The following is a 19,755-nucleotide window of genomic DNA, read 5'->3' on the forward strand; positions in this document are numbered from 1 at the left end:
ACACCATACACAAAAATAAACTCAAAATGGATTAAAGATCTAAATGTAAGACCAGAAACTATAAAACTCCTAGAGGAGAACATAGGCAAAACACTCTCCGACATAAATCAAAGCAAGATCCTCTATGACCCACCTCCCAGAATATTGGAAATAAAAGCAAAACTAAACAAATGGGACCTAATGAAACTTAAAAGCTTTTGCACTACAAAGGAAACTATAAGTAAGGTGAAAAGACAGCCCTCAGATTGGGAGAAAATAATAGCAAATGAAGCAACAGACAAAGGATTAATCTCAAAAATATACAAGCAACTCCTGCAGCTCAATTCCAGAAAAATAAATGACCCAATCAAAAAATGGGCCAAAGAACTAAACAGACATTTCTCCAAAGAAGACATACAGATGGCTAACAAACACATGAAAAGATGCTCAACATCACTCATTATTAGAGAAATGCAAATCAAAACCACAATGAGGTACCATTACACGCCAGTCAGGATGGCTGCTATCCAAAAGTCTACAAGCAATAAATGCTGGAGAGGGTGTGGAGAAAAGGGAACCCTCTTACACTGTTGGTGGGAATGCAAACTAGTACAGCCGCTATGGAAAACAGTGTGGAGATTTCTTAAAAAACTGGAAATAGAACTGCCATATGACCCAGCAATCCCACTTCTGGGCATACACACTGAGGAAACCAGAACTGAAAGAGACACGTGCACCCCAATGTTCATCGCAGCACTGTTTATAATAGCCAGGACATGGAAGCAACCTAGATGCCCATCAGCAGATGAATGGATAAGGAAGCTGTGGTACATATACACCATGGAATATTACTCAGCCATTAAAAAGAATTCATTTGAACCAGTCCTAATGAGATGGATGAAGCTGGAGCCCATTATACAGAGTGAAGTAAGCCAGAAAGATAAAGAACATTACAGCATACTGACACATGTATATGGAATTTAGAAAGGTGATAACGATAACCCTATATGCAGAACAGAAAAAGAGACACAGAAACACAGAACAGACTTTTGAACTTTGTGGGAGAATGTGAGGGTGGGATATTTGAAAAGAACAGCATGTATACTATCTATGGTGAAACAGATCACCAGCCCAGGTGGGATGCACGAGACAAGTGCTCGGGCCTGGTGCACTGGGAAGACCCAGAGGAATCGGGTGGAGAGGGAGGTGGGAGGGGGGATCGGGATTGGGAATACATGTAAATAAAAAAAAAAAAAAAAAAAAAAAAAAATTGTACTCATAAAGTATAAAGTAATAAAAGCACATGGATAGATAGTCCACACCAATAATTATTAAATCAATGCCAATCAAAATTGCAATAAGGTATCACCTCATGCTGGTCACAGTGGCCACCATCAAAATGATCTACAATGAATAAAGATTAATAAATAAGTAAAATAAAACATCTACAAAGAATATACAGAAAATGAAATCCTCCTATAATCTTTTTGGGAATGTAAATGGTAAAGGCACTATGGAAAACAGCATGGAGCTTCCAAGAAATACAAGACATAGAGGTATCACATGACCCTGCAATCCCACTAATGGGCCTAGGTCCAGAGAATGTGAAGTGAAAGTCACTCTGTCGTGTTCAACACTTTGCAACACTATGGACTATACAGTCCATGGAATTCTCTAGGCCAGAACACTGGAGTGGGTAGCCTTTCCGTTCTCCAGGGGATCTTCCCAACCCAGGGATCAAGCCCAGGTCTCCCGCATTGCAGGCAGATTCTTTACCTGCTGAGCCACAAAGGAAGCCCAAGAATAGTGGAGCGGGTAGCCCATACCGTCTCCAGCGGATCTTCCTGTCCCAGGAATTGAACTGGGATCTCCTGCATTGCAGGTGGATTCTTTACCAACTGAGCTATAAAGGGAAGCACAGGCCCACAGAAAATCACCATTCAAAAAGACACGTGCACCTTGATTTTCAGGGCAGCACTATTTCAATAGGCAAGACATGGAATCCACCAAAAGGTCCAGTGGAAGAAAAGTGAAGACAAGGTGGTACATCTACACTGGAACACCACTCAACCATAAAACAGAGTGCAACAAGGATGCTGTCAGCAGCATGGTGTACTAAGAAGTCATCACCCCAGGTGAAGGAACTCAGAGACAGAAAGACAAATATTATGAGTTATCACTTACAGGCGAAGTCTAAAAATTCATACCAATGACTAATGTACAAAAGAGACTTAACAGCCTGCGAAAATCAAATTATGAGTATCAAAAGAAAGAAAGAATGGATAAAGAGTTTAGGATTTATATACACACTAAGATCTAACAAATTGATAAGCAAGTAGGACCTAGTGAAAAGAACAGTGAACTCTACTAAAGAGACTGTAATAATATATATGAGGGAAAAAATGGAAAAAGAATAGATTCACTTCTATGTAAAATCAAATTAAGTTCCTGTACAGCTAAAACTAATAAGACAATGGAAATCAACCTGACTCCAATAGAAAATAAAAATTAAATTACAGAAAGTGCATCTAGGGGACCCCAGACAGTGGCGACCCTACAGATTAGGTCTGTGATACACTATGATATTAATATGACACGGCCAAAGGTTTTCACCCAGCAGAACACAGAGCAGCAACCCATTCTTAGGTGCCTGACCTCATGTGAATGTCCCAAGATGAAGAGAAGAAAGACCACAGGTTAATCAGTGCAACACCCTCCATTCAGATGTTGGGGATCTCCAAGGGGCAAGACACATAGAGGTGAAGAGCAGACACAGGGTGTCTGGACCCGTGTGGATGGGGTGAGACCCACACGGTCCCCAAACCCTGCACCTGGGGTTGCATGAGACTTGGTTAGGACACCAGGTCCCTGATGGCTGGGCCCCAAAGGCGGAAACGAGTGGCTTCCTGGAACCTTCTCTCATCCTTGAGAAGTCCCCCTCTCCTGCCCTTTGGTTTTGTCTGATACTAACTGTTTTGACAGCTGTCACCATAATGTTGAACACACTGCCTTGGTTCCAGTGGGCTCCGTTCTTTATTTTCCCACTGAGGTGTTGAGAAAACACCCCAGGCCTGGGGCTAGAAGATGAGGGGCAGGTTTGGTGTCTGCTGAGCGGGAACGGCCGACGGGAAGGTGATCACACTGCAACCTCGCCTGCTGCCCCTTTTTTGCCTGATCCTTGTACCCTGGAATCACTGAGCCAGGTGAACCTGCCTCCCTACTCAAACTGAATGCGCTAAAAAACTGGAATAATTACCAAGTAGCCCACCTGAGGAGTCTCCATGAGCCTCAGGGCAGGTGAGCCTGGCAGGAGGAAAGACTAAGAGCCCTGCTGCAGCACTGACCCCTGGGAGGGCCATGGAACCCGACTCAGAGGAGGGCACATTACCCAGAGAAGCCCACCTCAGCTCCAGACCCCAGACCTCTGAGCACTGACATTCAGACACAGGCACGGAGTTTTCCAGGACGGAGGCCAGGCCCAGTCCTCACCCAGGTTTCCACGCCCTAGTGCACACAGAACATGGTCAGCTGTCAATATTCTCATTGCAGAAAGCAAGCAGTCTTGTCTAAACGTAATCAGTGCAGACAGGACTTAAAGTCAAAGTATTCATCCTTCAGACATGTCTGACTCTTTGTGACCACATGGATTGTAGCCCTCCAGCCTCCTCTGTCCATGGGATTCTGCAGGCAAGAACACTGGATTCACTTGCCATTCCCTTCTCCAGGGGATCTTCCCAATCCAGAGATGAACCCAATTCTCCTGAACTGCATGCAGATTCTTTACCATCTAAGCCACGAAGGAAAATCCCAGACAAGACAGAGAGGTCTAAATCTACCATGCAGACAGAACTTGGCCAGGTTAAAACTAGAGTAAAGTTGCTCTCTTGGAGGCACAGGTCATACACATGCAGGTTCTGTCATCATTGGACAGCGGCCTCACCCTCATGTGGGAACTAGCAACTAAGTTTCTTAAAGAAAAAATCATTACTGGGCCCCACACGTTACCCACATCAGGAAACGAAAAGAATCTTTGTCATTAAACACTTTAACAGGCAAAACAAATCTGTTACCAGTATCTTTGGTCATGTGGTGGTCAGGATCCAGGGAAGATCCAGGGATTTCTTAGAGCTGAGTCCAGTGTCGTGTAAAGACAGACAGACAGTGCCCTGATTCCTTCTCCCATGCTTCCAGCAGGAGGCAGCGACACTGGAAGCCTTCTAGAAAAGGATATCCTGTATCAGAATAAGAATTGTTGAAATGGAAAGCATACTAGTTAGTATTTGCCAACCTAAAATATTCTTAAAAGCTTGGCCCCCAGATCTTTGGGGTTCCCACTGGTTCCTTTGTGTTCAGATTGTCAGGAGAGAAACGATCTGTTGTTCCAAATTGGTTTCTTCTAATTCTGTTATTTGCTATTATATGAATGAAAGGTCACACTTGAAAAATTCCTAAGAAAATACTTGCAAGAAAAAATTGAGTCAAGGAGCCCATAAGCTGTATGAACTCTGCCTTCTAACAGTTTCAACTTCAAAGACTGAGGGCAGGAGGAGAAGGGGATGACAGAGGACGAGATGGTTGGAGAGCATCACCAACATAATGAACATGAGTTTGAGCAAACTCTGGTAGATGGTGAAGGACAGGGAAGCCCAGCATGCTGCAGTCTATGGGGTTGAAAAGAGTTGGACACGACTGAGCAACTGAACAACATCAAGCTTCAATTTTCTGCCTGGAGAAATCTGATAAAATAGGCACCCTGATTTTGTCACTTCTCTGTTTAAACGCTCCTAAAATGAAATTGATATTCATATCAACATGTAAGAGTTTCTGAGTTTTGAGATGTCACACCAAGGTAAGAGGTGCTGGTGAGAATAGAACGCTGCTGGTGGGCAAAACATTCTTCAAATAAAGCTCTGTTTCAAACTGGATTTAAATACAACACTACATGGGTACATGAAGTATGAACCAAGAGCCTCAATATAGCAGGCAATATGTAAAAACAAATTTGATATCCCATATGTGAGAGTAAACGCTACTGGTTTTTGCAGTAGTCATGTACGGATGTGAGAGTAGGACCACAAAGAAGGCAGAGCACTGAAGAACTAATGCCCTTGAACTGTGGTGCTAAAGTGCCGGGCCAGCCGGAAGATTTCAGCGAGCAACACGACGCGTTCCTTTAGGCTAAGAAATAAAGAGACAGAACAGATGGGGTCGAGAGGATCGCTGCAGTCAACGATGATTCTTTATTTCTCAGGGTTACATATATACTAAACCAAGAAGAGAGGCATCCCAAAGAAAATTCTTCCCCATGTACATCATCTTTAAGATAACAATCACCAGAGCTCTCTCAAGGCGCCAAAGGCATCCTACTTATCTTAAGGGCAGTGGTGCAAAGCTATCTATCTGCGCCTTGTGTGCATTCAAGGCTCACTAATGTTCTGTTAGGAGTTAACTTGGATAGTAAATTTCAGAGGGGTGGCGGGACAGAGAGATATGTCTGCGAACAGACCCTTGATAATCAATCAAGGCAGCTCCCAGAGTCAGCTCTTTCAAGCTGCTCCCCGCAGCTCCCCCTCTTTTATTTAGTAAAATGGCACGCCTGATTCTTTTGGCGTAAGTAATTACTGTGTAGGACAGCCTTGATGTCCCACAGCTCTTTGACAAATTTCTTTATGATACAAGGAGCAATGCACACAAAAAGCGCTAATACCAGAAGCATGGTCACGACCCCTGAAAAAAGATGCCAAAGTGAGGTTATTGAAGGAAAATTGGAAAACAAACTGTTAACAAACTCTTCAGCATTTTCTGCCAAATCCATACTAGCCCAAGGAGTATTTTCTATATCAAGAATTTCCTGATGAAGTTGTAATAGATCTAAGGATATGTTTTCATTATGCCAAATACCATCTAAATGTGATTTCACTCTGTCCCAAGGGGTTTCAGTATCATTATAAATTTTTGGTGTAACACAAATCCAACGATAGTTAGCATGACATCTAATTTTTGTTCTTAGCTTTAACCCTTGCACTTCTTCTCCCACAAATCTTACTGCATCATAAAGCACATTTAGTCTATCCTCTAATTTTCTATCTATATCTTCTTGAATCCCTAAAGCTTTGGAAGTATTTTTTGCCAAATCGTCTACAATGCTAGCAGTATGCACAGATTGAGCTAAAGATACACAAGCAGTAACAGCAGAAGCAATCAAAGTTATAAGTGTTACTACTCCTAGAATTATTAATCCTATCCCTCTTCGTGGCCTAGCAAGGGCTGTGCGCACTCTTTCCCATAGTTCAAGCCCAGACTCTTCATACCAGGGCTCAGTAAGATTTACAGGCAACATAACAAAAGGTGGAGACTCCAGAATTATTTCTTATTCCTCGAATGCAATTGGTTAGGGTACAATTAAAACAATGAATATAATATTGACTATTGTTCTTAGTAATATTTACAGAACCAGCAATAATCGTAAATGGATAAGGTACACAAGCCTGAGGATATCTCCAAGTTGCATTCCAAAAAAATCCACCTTTAACCTTTTCTCCAGTCTGCATGAAGGATCCGCTTGTTTCAAAAGCGGCCAGCAACTTCCAGACCTCAGTTTGATAAACAAGGGTGCCGCCAAGATTCCAAATTCTCGCTGCAAACTGTCTGTTACTTTCCTTTCCGGGGTTTCTCTCTGAGTCTGGCGACCAGTCCCACAGTGAGTGTGTGCTGTTAGGAATAGAATACACCGTAGCAGTCTCATTCCGGCAGAGTGTCCATGGCCCCGCTCTATGTTTCCCTTCATGCCCCAGGCCACAGAATGGGACATCCTGGGGTCCCGTCCTGCTGCGCCGCTGTGCGTGCCCTTTGAGCTTGGTCACACCAGGAATATCCACACTCCAGCCAGTGCTGTAACCAGAATATCCAACATCTGTAACAGTGAGACAACCTGAAACATTATGATTTCGGAAAAAGCACATTGGTCATTGTGAAGAGGATCCCGTATAAGAAATACTGGCATTCTGTGGAAAAATATGCTTATCAGAAAACCCCCCCAAAAGTATTGTGTCATTCACATACACAGGAACAGAACTCATTTCCCATCCAACAGGCTGTAAAAGAGGGGGATCAGGAACATACGCCCAGAAGATACTGGCTTCCATGGAACTTATCTGGTTTAAAAGAAGTAATAATGAAATTAATATACTAGTAGGAGAGGTAGGGGAAGGGTTCGAAGCATTCTCACATGCCATCTGTAACAGCGCCTGTATCTGCTGAGCTGTCGGCAGCGGGACCGTCTCCTGGATTGTGAGCTGTCTCATTCGCTCCACCAGTGATCTCCTCTGCCGTGCGTACCAACCTTTCCGGGAGCCAGCGCGGCGCTTCGGCATTCTGCGGGAAAACACAAACATGACCTCTCCCCCATATTAGAACTGGATTTGGCCCATGCCATCTGCCTTCTAGCGGGTCTTTCCACCTGACTAATGGCCGTGCCTTTTTATTATCATAGTGCCAAAAACGTTGAGCTGCTGATTTTCCATTTTTATCGAGGCTCAGAAAATTTAAAACAAACAAAGCATGACTAAGAAGATTGTTAGGCGTAATAGCATACAAACTCCCCCTTTTTAATTTTTTCAGTTGGTGCTGAAGGGTTTGATGTGCCCGCTCAACAATTCCTTGGCCCTGTGGATTATATGAGATTCCAGTCTTGTGTACGATGCGCAGCTGGACACAAAAGGTTTGAAAATTGCGGCCAACATATCCAGGGCCATTGTCTGTTTTGATGCATTTAGGTAGGCCCATAGCAGAAAAATTCCGTAAGCAATGCTGCTGCAACAAACTTCTGGCACAAGGTGGGACTATTGGCCATACCCTGTGGCAAAACTTTCCAATGATACCTGCGCATTGGTTGGGAAAAATTAACAGAAGGAACACTAAAAGCAAATCGAGGGCAATCTTGAGGTGCTAGAGGAATAGTATAAAAGCAGCCTTTTAAATCTAGAATTATTATGTGGGCATCCCTCAGAATAGCCATGGGAGAAGGCAATCCTGGTTGTAATGCTCCCATGACTTCCATAGTTTCATTAACCTTTCGCAGATCCTGCAAAAGCCTCCATTTCCCAGATTTTTTCTTAATAACAAAAGTGGGCGAATTCCAAGGTGCATTAGACTGTTCAATATGTCCCAGTTCTAACTGTTCCTGCACCAGTTGTTGGGCAGCGTCAATTTTCTCTTTGGAAAGGGGCCACTGATCAACCCACACAGGCTCCTCAGACTTCCAAGTAATAGGATCTGTGTGAATTACAGGAGGATCAGAGGTCCCTTCTAAAAATACCCAAGTACACTTCTTTTTGGTAACCTTTTTGTCTGAACAGGCGCAACAGTTCCCTGATTATTTCTTCCAAGTCCCGAGGTGGGAAGAAGCCCTTGATCTAAAAGCTGATTGCTAACCTGATCACTGGGGCTGTATAGGTATATTCCCATATGAGTCATAACATCTCGTCCCCACAAATTTACAGGGAGGTTTGGGAGGATATAAGGCCTAATGTCCCCTGCATGACCCTCATGGTCAGTCCAATGTAACAGCTCTGTACTTTGTTCAGGGTTATTAGTTTGACCAATTCCTTGCAATGTTGATATAGCTATCTGTTTAGGCCATTCTCGGGGCCAGTGTCTCTCAGCAATAACAGAAACATCAGCTCCTGTGTCCAGAATGCCTGTAAAGAACTTTCCATTTATTCTTAACGTGAACTCAGGACGATTATTAGTTATTGCCTGGACCCAGTAGGTGTCAGAGGATCCGAAGGCACCTTCCTCTCTCCTGGAAGCCAATGCTTTTCCAGTCTGCACCGCAGGGACCAATATCAATTGAGCTATACGCTGTCTGCTAGCTATGGTGGTAATGCATCACGGGGAATGGGCCATAATTTTAATTTCTCCTGTATAATCAGCATCAATTACTCCAGGAGCTATGAGCAGTCGTTTTATGGTGGAGCTACTACGTCCAAGCAAAAGTCCGACAGTTCCATCAGGCAAAGGGCCGTATACCCCAGTGGGCAGAGCCTGCATTCCCATTTCGGGAGTCAGTACTGTGTAGGAGGAGGAACAGAGGTCCAAGCCTGCACTCCCTGAGGTGGCTCTGAACAAGTCTGTGACTCGCCTTCTACCATCTGATTTCCCTGCATTGCCCCATAACATTGTTTCGGGGCCAGGGGCTGGCCCCTCACCCAGTTTCCCGACGGTGAGGGAAGTGGGTTGCCCTGGACATCAATTTTAGATTTACAATCTTTTGCCCAATGTCTTCCTTTTTTACACCTAGGGCATAAATTAGGAGTTTTAATATTCCCTGAATTGGCTCGTTGGGGGCAAAAGGCGGCACGATGTCCAGGCTGGCCACAAAGAAAACAGCCAGCATTTCCTCTACTAGGTAATCCTCGTTTATTTTTCATTTGCTGTTGATATAATACTTCTTTTATGCTTTTACCTTGTAAAGCTGCAGCCAGGGTAATACCCTGCATATAGGAAGGTCCGATATCAGCACATATACGAATGTAATCTGATCGACCCCCCTTTTTTCTGTACGGTCTAAGCGCAGCCTGACAGGCAGAATTTGCATTTTCATAGGCTAATTGTTTAGTAAGCACTATTCCAGCCTGCTCATCAGCTATAATCTTACCTACTGCTACAAGAAGACGAGCCACAAAATCTTGATATGGTTCATCAGGCCCCTGACGAATTTTTGAAAGATCCTCAGTCTTATTACTAGAGCAAGGGAGCTTTTTCCAAGCCTGCCGGGCAGCATTAGAAATTTGAGCATATGCTCCAGGCAAATAGTTCAATTGGGCATTGGTATTCTGGTAGGCCCCTTCCCCTACCAACATTTCATATGTAGTATTGATCCCTTGTCGCTGGTTTAGTTCAGCTATATGGCCACATTGTTCTGTAAATTCTGATTTCCATAATAAATAGTCCCCTCCTGATAAGCAAGCTCTTGCAATTTGTTTCCAATCACTAGGTGGCAAATTTTGACCTCCTAGACTCTCTATCATGGTCTGGGTAAAAGGAGCCGTAGGTCCATATTGAGCACAGGCAATTTTTAATTCCTTTAGTTGTTTGAAAGGTAAAGCTTCATAGTACCTTTGGTTTTCATGCTCAAATACCGGGAAAGTAGCGGAGAATCTCTGAACAGTTTCTCCAGCTCTTTGGGCCTGTTGCATAGCCTTTTGCAAGGGGGACAAACTGTGTGATTCATGAGTTATATTCAACAAATTTTCAGGTTTGGAAATAGGTGGAGGATCTAATCCAGCATAGTTGAGAGTGCATAAGCAGGAGGCGCAGTAGAGATTGCACCAGCGCCTTCATCCTTACCTTCCCTTTTTATTTCTTCCTTTATTGTTATTAATAATTTCTGCATGAGTGCCTCCAGACCCTTTGTTGGAGGGGCAGCTGCTGCCTGCTCATTCGAATCGTCAGTTACAAGTAATTCCCAATGATCATCCTTATGGTAAGCAGCTGCCTGTTCCTCTAAACTTTTCTCATCCTCTGGAGTCAGCGTTCCCTAATTTTCCTTCAAAGGTTTTGCAGATTCTAATTCAAAGGTTGTGGGTCCTTTCCCTTTAGGAGTAGCATAAACTTTAGGAGTAGCATAAATTGGTTCTTCGGGTGGGAGCATGTGTTTTAATTTACTCCTTTCCTCATGTTCAAAATCAAGGCAGTCTCTTATTAAAGACCATAATGAAAAAGTTTCCACAGGAACCTTATTAGGTCCGTGGAGAGTATAATAGGTTTGAATCTGTTTCCCTATCTTTTTCCATATCTCTAAACTCATAGTCCCTTCCTGTGGAAACCAGGGACATACTTCCTCAACAAAACTAAGAAAAGTCTGCAATTTTGTTTTAGTAACCTGCATTCCACGATCCTTCAACATTATCTGTAACATATGCACAAACAACTGACGACTATGATCTTGTCCCATGGTTTATACTCTCGACAATATTCCTTCCTGCCCCTCAATATACAAGTATATACACTCTTACTTACCTTAATAGTTTCAACGGGCAGCGGCCGCAAGGAACTTTCGTTGAGCTTCACGCTGTTGGGCGCCACTTGCCGGGCCAGCCGGAAGATTTCAGCGAGCAACATGACGCGTTCCTTTAGGCTAAGAAATAAAGAGACAGAACAGATGGGGTCGAGAGGATCGCTGCAGTCAACGATGATTCTTTATTTCTCAGGGTTACATATATACTAAACCAAAAAGAGAGGCATCCCAAAGAAAATTCTTCCCCATGTACATCATCTTTTAGATAACAATCACCAGAGCTCTCTCAAGGCGCCAAAGACATCCTACTTATCTTAAGGGCAGTCGTGCAAAGCTATCTATCTGTGCCTTGTGTGCATTCAAGGCTCACTAATGTTCTGTTAGGAGTTAACTTGAATAGTAAATTCCAGAGGGGTGGTGGGACAGAGAGCTATGTCTGCAAACAGACCCTTGATAATCAATCAAGGCAGCTCCCAGAGTCAGCTTTTTCAAGCCGCTCCCCGCACTAGAGAAGACTCTTGAGAGTCCCTGGGTCTGCAAGGAGATCAAACCAGTCAATCCTAAAGCAAATCAGTCCTGAACATTCATAGGAAGGACTGACGCTGAAACCAAAGCCGAATCCTTTGGCCCCCTGATGTGAAGAGCCGACCCAGTGGAAAAGACCCTGATGCTGGGAAAGACTGAAGGCAAATGGAGAAGGGGATGACAGAGGAAGAGATGGTTGGATGGCATCACTGACTCAACTGTCATGAATTTGAGCAAGCTTCGGGAGTTGGTGATGGGCAGGGATTCCTGGCGTGCTGCAGTCCATGGGGTCACAAAGAGTCAGATACAACTTAGCCACTGAACATCAACTACAACAACATGAGAGTGAATGTTTCTTGTCAGACCTGCAGCTGATACACACACATTGGTTTAGAACACTCTCCAACACAGATTGACTCCAAGCTGATTAGGTCCGTCACAAGTGCATGAACCAAAAGGTAATGGATTCATTCCGGGATGGAACAGAATGTAAATTTGAACAGTCTGTAAAATTTGCAGAGTCTGTAATCCACTCAAGATTTCAAATAATAAAACATTCACCTGAAATTTAAAGCCTCTTGGAAAGTTGCATCCTATCTATGAAAACATTCCATAGATTTCTTTTCATAATCATTTTTCACAGTGATAACACTGAGAGGGTAACAGGCAGGAAGGCAAGGGGTCTCCAAATGGAGGAAAGAGGCTGCAAGTGCCAGACCTTTTTATTTCTCTTAAGCAGCAGGAGGAAAAAAACCAGCGATATTTTTCTTCTCTATACAAATTTAAAAGGAGGTTTCTTTTAAAATGCTGTGTTGCCATGACACCTGGTTTCACCTGAAGCTAACTACTCTCAAACCTTGAGTTAACCAATACATTGCTTTTTCTTATGGAAATGTTGTCTTAAGCTATGTTAATGTACCCCATATTCTATCTCCAAGTTGGTTCTGCCAAATGGCCCAACCTACTTACTCAGGTATTGTTCCCCTAATCTATGTAAACGAAACTATTTGTTGGTATTCTGCCCTTCTACAAGATTCAAGTCAATCATTTTATGGCCAGGGATGAAATATCTGGTACCATTCTAATTTTATGACACTCCTTTCTTTTCATTAACAGACTGTGAGTGACTATATAACATACAGCTAAAGACAAGGAGGGGTGTACTCTTTTGCCCCCTTCTGATACCTATGTCAGAAGCTATCTCTATCTCCATTATACTTTAATAAAACTTTATTACACAAAAGCTCTGAGCGATCCAGCCTCGTCTCTGGCCCTGGATTGTATTCGTCTCCTTCGGAGGCCAAGAATTCCAGAGTCTTATGGTTCAGCAACAACCTTTCAACACTTTAACTCTTCAGTTGCTGATATTATAACCAAGATAAACTTGTCCTCATGGGTGTGGGAGATGAAGTGGATCTGTTGTGATTGCTCTCTGGTCAAATGACTCTTGCAATTTCTAATTATGTTCTATATCCACAATATTTATTTTTACATCCATCGAAGTCTACTTCTCAGATCTTTATGTACACCAAACAATAGATACCTGGTGAGTTCAGATTATAGTAAACACTCTTTCCATAACTTTTCCAATGTCAATTGAATCAGAACAAGGTGAAACAGAGAGAAGTGTTGAAATTTTAAATGATCTCTAAGGACCCTAAAAAAAACAAACAAACAAAAAAAAAACAGACAGAAATCCTAACCATTACTGGTCTATACAAAAGAATCACAATGTGTCTTTTTCATGAAATTGCAAGAGTTGACTAAATAGAGTTGCAACAAGTTGGAGTTATGCTTGATTTGAGTTGAAACAGTTTGGATGTGGGCATATGAGGATATACAGGATGATACATACTTAAGGAGGTAACAAGTATGAATCCAAAAATTTATAAGGTATGCTTTGTAAACAAAGGTGAAACATTTAACTTGTTTTCACTATCTCACCCTTCCAGACTTTGCCATCATCTACTGACCCCCTGTGGACTTGTTGGTTTAGTGCCATCAGATTAAAACTAGTCACATGCATCTTGCTTAGCTGTGTTCTCTTTGTTTGAAATTGTTTATGTTTCTCTCTCCTAGTATGCTCTTATAAATGCCACTATCTGTATCACTTACGTTGTCTATAAGGTGGTCTCCTTCATTGTCCACTGTGTAACCATCCTCCGTGTATACAGATATTTACATGTCTATGTATATAGATATCTATGTCTATATGTATCTATAATAGATATTTATATCTGTATATACATAGATAGTTATGTTTATACGTACATATGTATTTATATGTCTATGTGTATAGATATTTATGTCTCTATGAACCTAGGTATTTATACATCTATGTACCTAGAATGTATATTTCTTTTTTTTTTCCATTTATTTTTATTAGTTGGAGGCTAGTTACTTTACAATATTGTAGTGGGTTTTGTCATACATTGACATGAATCAGCCATGGATTTACATGTGTTCCCCATCCTGATCCCCCCTCCCACCTCCCTCTCCACCCAATTCCTCTGGGTCTTCCCATTGCACCAGGCCCAAGCACTTGTCTCATGCATCCAGCCTGGGCTGGGGATCTCTTTCACTCTAGATAATATACATATTTTGATGCTGTTCTCTCGAAACATCCCACCCTCGCCTTCTCCCACAGAGTCCAAAAGTCTGTTCTGTACATCTGTGTCTCTTTTTCTGTTTTGCATATAGGGTTATCATTACCATCTTTCTAAATTCCATATATATGTGTTAGTATGCTGTAATGGTCTTTATCTTTTCGGCTTACTTCACTCTGTATGATGGGCTCCAGTTTCATCCATCTCATTAGAACTGATTCAAATGAATTCTTTTTAATGGCTGAGTAATATTCCATGGTGTATATGTACCACGGCTTCCTTATCCATTCATCTGCTGATGGGCATCTAGGTTGCTTCCATGTCCTGCCTATTGTAAACCGTGCTGTGATGAACATTGGGTTGCACATGTCTCTTTCAGATCTGGTTTCCTCAGTGTGTATGCACAGATGTGGGATTGCTGGGTCATATGGCAGTTCTAATTCCAGTTTTTTAAGAAATCTCCACACTGTTCTCCATATCGGCTATACTAGTTTGCATTCCCACCAACAGTGTAAGAGGGTTCCCTTTCCAAGGTGACTTTAAAAAACAGCCACTGAGGTTCTAAAATTTCATGTGCATCATAATCAACTGAAAATCTTGCTTAGAAAACATGAATTGCAGGGCCCCACTTCAAAATTTTCTGATTCATTGGGTTTGGGTGGGGCCCATGGTTTACAACAAATTGAATACTTCTTTTTTTTTTTTTTTTCTTTTTTTTTTATTAGTTGGAGGCTATTACTCTACAATATTGTAGTGGTTTTTGTCATACATTGACATGAATCAGCCATGGATTTACATGTATTCCCCATCCCGATCCCCCCTCCTACCTCGCTCTCTACCCGCTCCCTCTGGGTCTTCACAGCGGACCAGGCCCGAGCACTTGTCTCACGCATCCAACCTGGGCTGGTGATCTGTTTCACCCTAGATAATATACATGTTTCGATGCTGTTCTCTTGAAACATCCCACACTCGCTTTCTCCCACAGAGTCCAAAAGTCTGTTCTGTACATCTGTGTCTCTTTTTCTGTTTTCCATAGATAGTTATGTCTATATGTACATATATATTTATATGTCTATGTTTATAGATATTTCTGTCTTGATGAACCTGGGTATTTACACATCTATGTACCTAGAATGTATATTTCTATGCATATAGACATTTGTATATCTGTAAACGTAGACATTTATATCTCTCTCTGGATATTTACATATCTATGTACCTAGATATTTACATTTATGTACACTTATGTATATACAAATAGATGTCTTACCAGTATAACAGGGCCTGTAGAAAAAGGAACGCTCCTACAAAAATATCTGACTCTGCAACCGGACAACAACAAAAATAGAAAATACATTCGGTTCACCTGCCACCAACAACACATGATATATCAATGTTACTACAATATGAAATAAAGGTTACTTTAAAAAAATAATGCTTAGGGGGACTTCCCTGCAGTCCAGTGGTTAAGATTCTGTGCTTCAAATGCAGGGGGCGAGGGTTCGACACTTGGTCGAGGAACTAAAAACCCCACATGCCACATGGACCTGCCAGTAAATTAAAAAAAATATTACAATAAATAAATAAGAAAGTTCAGAAAGAACACACAAGCTTTTGGATGTTTCTTCAGGTACATTCCATATTGAATTACAGTCTTGAGTTAAAACTTGAAAGTTTTCACTTTCAAGGTAATCACAACTGGGCATGAAAAAGTCCTGACGCCTTGTGGCCATTCCCTGCAATAGCAACCTTAAAATTTATGCTTATAAGAACATTTCACGCAAAGATGGGCTCACTAAAGGACAGAAATGGTATGGACCTAACAGAAGCAGAAGATATTAAGAAGGGGTGGCAAGAAAACACAGAAGAACTATATAAAAAAGATCTTCATGAACCAGATAATCACGATGGTGTGATCACGCATCTAGAGCCAGACATCCTGGAATGTGAAGTCAAGTGGGCCTTAGGAGACATCACTACAAACAAAGCTAGTAGAGGAGATGGAATTCCAGTTGAGCTATTTCAGATCCTAAAGGATGATGCTGTGAAAGTGCTGCACTCAATCTGTCAGCACATTTGGAAAACTCAGAGGTGGCCACAGGACTGGAAAAGGTCAGTTTTCATTCCAATCCCAAAGAAAGGCAATGCCAAAGATTGCTCAAACTACTGCACAATTGCACTCATCTCATACACTAGCAAAGTAATGCTCAAAATTCTCCAAGCCAGGCTTGAGCAATACATGAACTGTGAACTTCCAGATCTTCAAGCTGGTTTTAGAAAAGGCAGAGAAACCAGAGATCAAATTGCCAACATCAACTGGATCATCGAAAAAGCAAGAGAGTTCCAGAAAAAATATCTATTTCTGCTTTATAGATTATGCCAAAGCCTTTGACTGTGTGGTCACAATAAACTGGAAAATTAAAAAAAGATGGGAATATCAGACCACCTGACCTGCCTCTTGAGAAATCTGTATGCAGGTCAAGAAGCAACAGTCAGAACCAGACATGGAACAACAGACTGGTTCCAAATTGGGAAAGGAGCATATCAAGGCAATATATAGTCACCCCGCTTATTTAACTTCTATGCAGAGTACATCATGAGAAATGATGTAGCACATGGATGAAGCACAAACTAGATTCAAGATTGCCGGGAGAAATATCAGCAATGCAGATGGCACAACCCTTCTGGCAGAAAGTGAAGAAGAACTAAAGAGCCTCCTGATGAAAGTGAAAGCCGAGACTGAAAATGTTGGCTTAAAGCTCAACATTCAGAAAACTAAGATCATGGCATCTGGTCCCATCACTTCATGGAAAATAGATGGGGAAACAGTGGCTGACATTATTTCGGGGGGCTCCAAAATCACTGCAGATGGTGACTGCAGCCATGAAATTAAAAGACAGCTATTCCTTGGAAGAAAAGTTATTACCAACCTAGACAGTATATTAAAAAGCAGAGATGTTACGTTGCTAACAAATGTCTCTCTAGTCAAGGCTATGGTTTTTCCAGTGGTCATGTATGGATGGGAGAGTTGGACTATAAAGAAAACTGAGTGCTGAAGAATGGATGCTTTTGAACTGTGGTGTTGGAGAAGACTTTAGAGTTCCTTGGATTGCAAGGGGATCCAACCAGTCCATTCTAAATGAGATTAGACCTTAGGGTTCATTGGAAAGACTGATGTTGAAGCTGAAACTCCAACGCTTTGGCCACCTGATGTGAAGAGTTGACTCATTTGAAAAGACCCTGATGCTGAGAAAGATTGAGGGCAGGAGGAGAAGGGGACGACAGAGGATGAGAAGGTTGGATGGCATCACTGAATCAATGGACACAAGTTTCGGTAAACTCCGGGAGTTACTGATAGACAAGGAGGCCTGGCGTGCTACACTCCATGGGGCTGCAAAGAGTTAGACGTGATTCAGAGACTGAATTGAACTGATAAGGGGAAAGAATATGAAGAGGAATAGATATCTATGTCTATATCAAGAATAGATATCTATATCTATACCAGACCAGCTGCAATGTAAGGGATGCTGATGGTGACTGCTTCTGACTCTCAAGACTTTAATCGACTGAAGCTTGGAGTCTCCCACAGCCCAAGATCCTTAATGAACATGCCTGGAAAGTTAAAGTGTTCGTCACTGACTCATGTCTGAATCTTTGCAACCCCATGGACCACCAGCCTCCTCTGTCCATGGGATTCTCCAGGCAAGAATACTGGAGTGGACTGCCCCGCCCTCCTCTTGGGATCTTCCTCACTTAGGGGTTGAACCCGGGACTTCTGCTATGCAGAGATTGTTTACCATCTGAGTCACCACAGAAGCTGGAACATGCCTGTACTCATAGATTAAAGCTAACCCAACTTTGTGGTTTACAGAGACCCTGCTCTGGAAAGCTCCATGGTGTTCTCCAGAGTTCTGCAAGTAATACACTTTTCCTTCCCATGAGCTTTGGCTGGGTTGTACCTTCTGGCTCTACACCCACCAAGAGGTAAACTCACTTTTCTGATAACATTTCTCCATCCACACTCCCAACCACCACTTGACACTAATTCTACAGTCAGTCGCTTTGCTTCCAATACATGGAAATCACATTATTTTTCTGTGAGCAAAGCTACCTAAGGGCCAGGAACAGTGTCCCTGTGTTACCTTGTGAAGCCAGTAGGTGTCAGGCAAACTCAGCTCAGTGGATCCACAGTCCTCCAGATCAATGCCTCGGCTTACAGAAAACACTTGCAAGGCTTTGAGGTTTTATTTATATCTCATTTCTGAAGGTTTCTCATACCTACATTAAATATACAGATGGCTCATCAGTGCCACTTCTACTTTCAGGTTAAAAATCCTCCAAGTTTTTTCTAACATCCTTATTCCATGCGTTGTGTTTAAATCTTTGACCACACGGTGTTTTTCTTGTGTCTCATCAGAATGCAGTTAATTACACCGTTTCCCTTGAGTAATGCAGTACTCACCACATAAGAGTTCTTGCCAAAACTGGATTTGATAAGGTAGGGCACAGGGGGACCTAGGATACACTCCTGGAGCACGGTTACAGTCTGATGGAGCCGATATACCAGTTGAGGGCACTGGAAAGAAACATTCAGCCTGAGGACAACCCGCCCATTTGCGGATCCAGGCCTAAGAGGCCATGCCTGAAAAAAAACAAACCAGCCACGATGCGCCTGCGCGCTGGAGGCTTGACAGACACGCCCACAGAGCAGCCAATCCCTGAGCGGTGGGGCGGGGCCTCCATCACGCTCCCCACCCTCCGGCCGCCTATTGGCCAGACTGCCTCAGTCACAACGCCGATTGGTCGCTTGTGCCTGACAGGGTACAGGCAGGCTGCTGGCCCTTCACTTCACCTCAGCGCTGAAGGACTGGACGTCGCTGAACCTCTAGCTCTCCTGGGGACAGGGTGGACAGCGTGGCAGGACAGCGGGGAGGCTGATGGAAACGCACCCTGCGCAGCCCTCATAAACCCTTAGCCTGATGGCTTCAAATTCCAGGGTGGGAGGCCCGAAATCCTGTCAACTTTGAGCAACCTGAGTCCTAATCTGAAGGGGGCTTGGTCTCGTCAGCTTCAGGGATTACAAGTCCCTTCACCCACAGAAACACCAAACCCCTTAGTGCTGCGACCCTCAAATACCTAGATTAACCCCAGTTCCCCTCAGCCTGAGGCACCCTAAAAATACCACCGCAGAGACACAAAATTTCCTAAACCTCGGAGACCCTGAATCCCTCCGCCTGCGAGCTCTTAAAACTCTTCCTCCTCAAGACCCTAACTGTCCTGCCTGTCGGAGACTTAAAGTCCCTTAATAAGAAACCCCCGATTTCCTCAGCCTCAAAGATCCCAAGTTTTCTCACCCTGCAAATTCTACATCAGACAAAAGATCCCCAATCCCCTCTGTCTGAGGACCCCAGTTACTTCAGCCTGTGGGACCCAGATCTCCTCAAGACGAGCGACTTCTCCCTTAGACATAGAACCTGCGTTATGACCAGATTTTTCTGAGTGTCCAGGAGGAGATCCTCAAAATCCTTCTCGGAGAAACATTCCCTCTACTGCACTGGAACAGAGCCCTGATTTCAGCCTGACCCCAGTCCAGCAGTTACGGGTTTCCAGGTCTCCTCAAGAATC

General features: G+C 43.0%; 1 protein-coding gene across 1 annotated transcript in view; it reads left to right on the forward strand.

Moving 5' to 3' along the window:
* LOC133073833 (histone-lysine N-methyltransferase PRDM9-like) overlaps positions 1-19,019 on the forward strand; it is a 65,297-nt gene extending 46,278 nt beyond the window's left edge. Inside the window, exon 13 of the mRNA XM_061167828.1 lies at positions 18,951-19,019. Within this exon, the coding sequence (XP_061023811.1) occupies positions 18,951-19,019 (69 nt within the window). The remainder of the gene's footprint in view (positions 1-18,950) is intronic.
* The last annotated feature ends 736 nt before the right edge of the window (positions 19,020-19,755 follow it).

Source organism: Dama dama, chromosome 19 (assembly GCF_033118175.1).
Source record: "Dama dama isolate Ldn47 chromosome 19, ASM3311817v1, whole genome shotgun sequence".
Taxonomy (NCBI): Eukaryota; Metazoa; Chordata; class Mammalia; order Artiodactyla; family Cervidae; genus Dama; species Dama dama.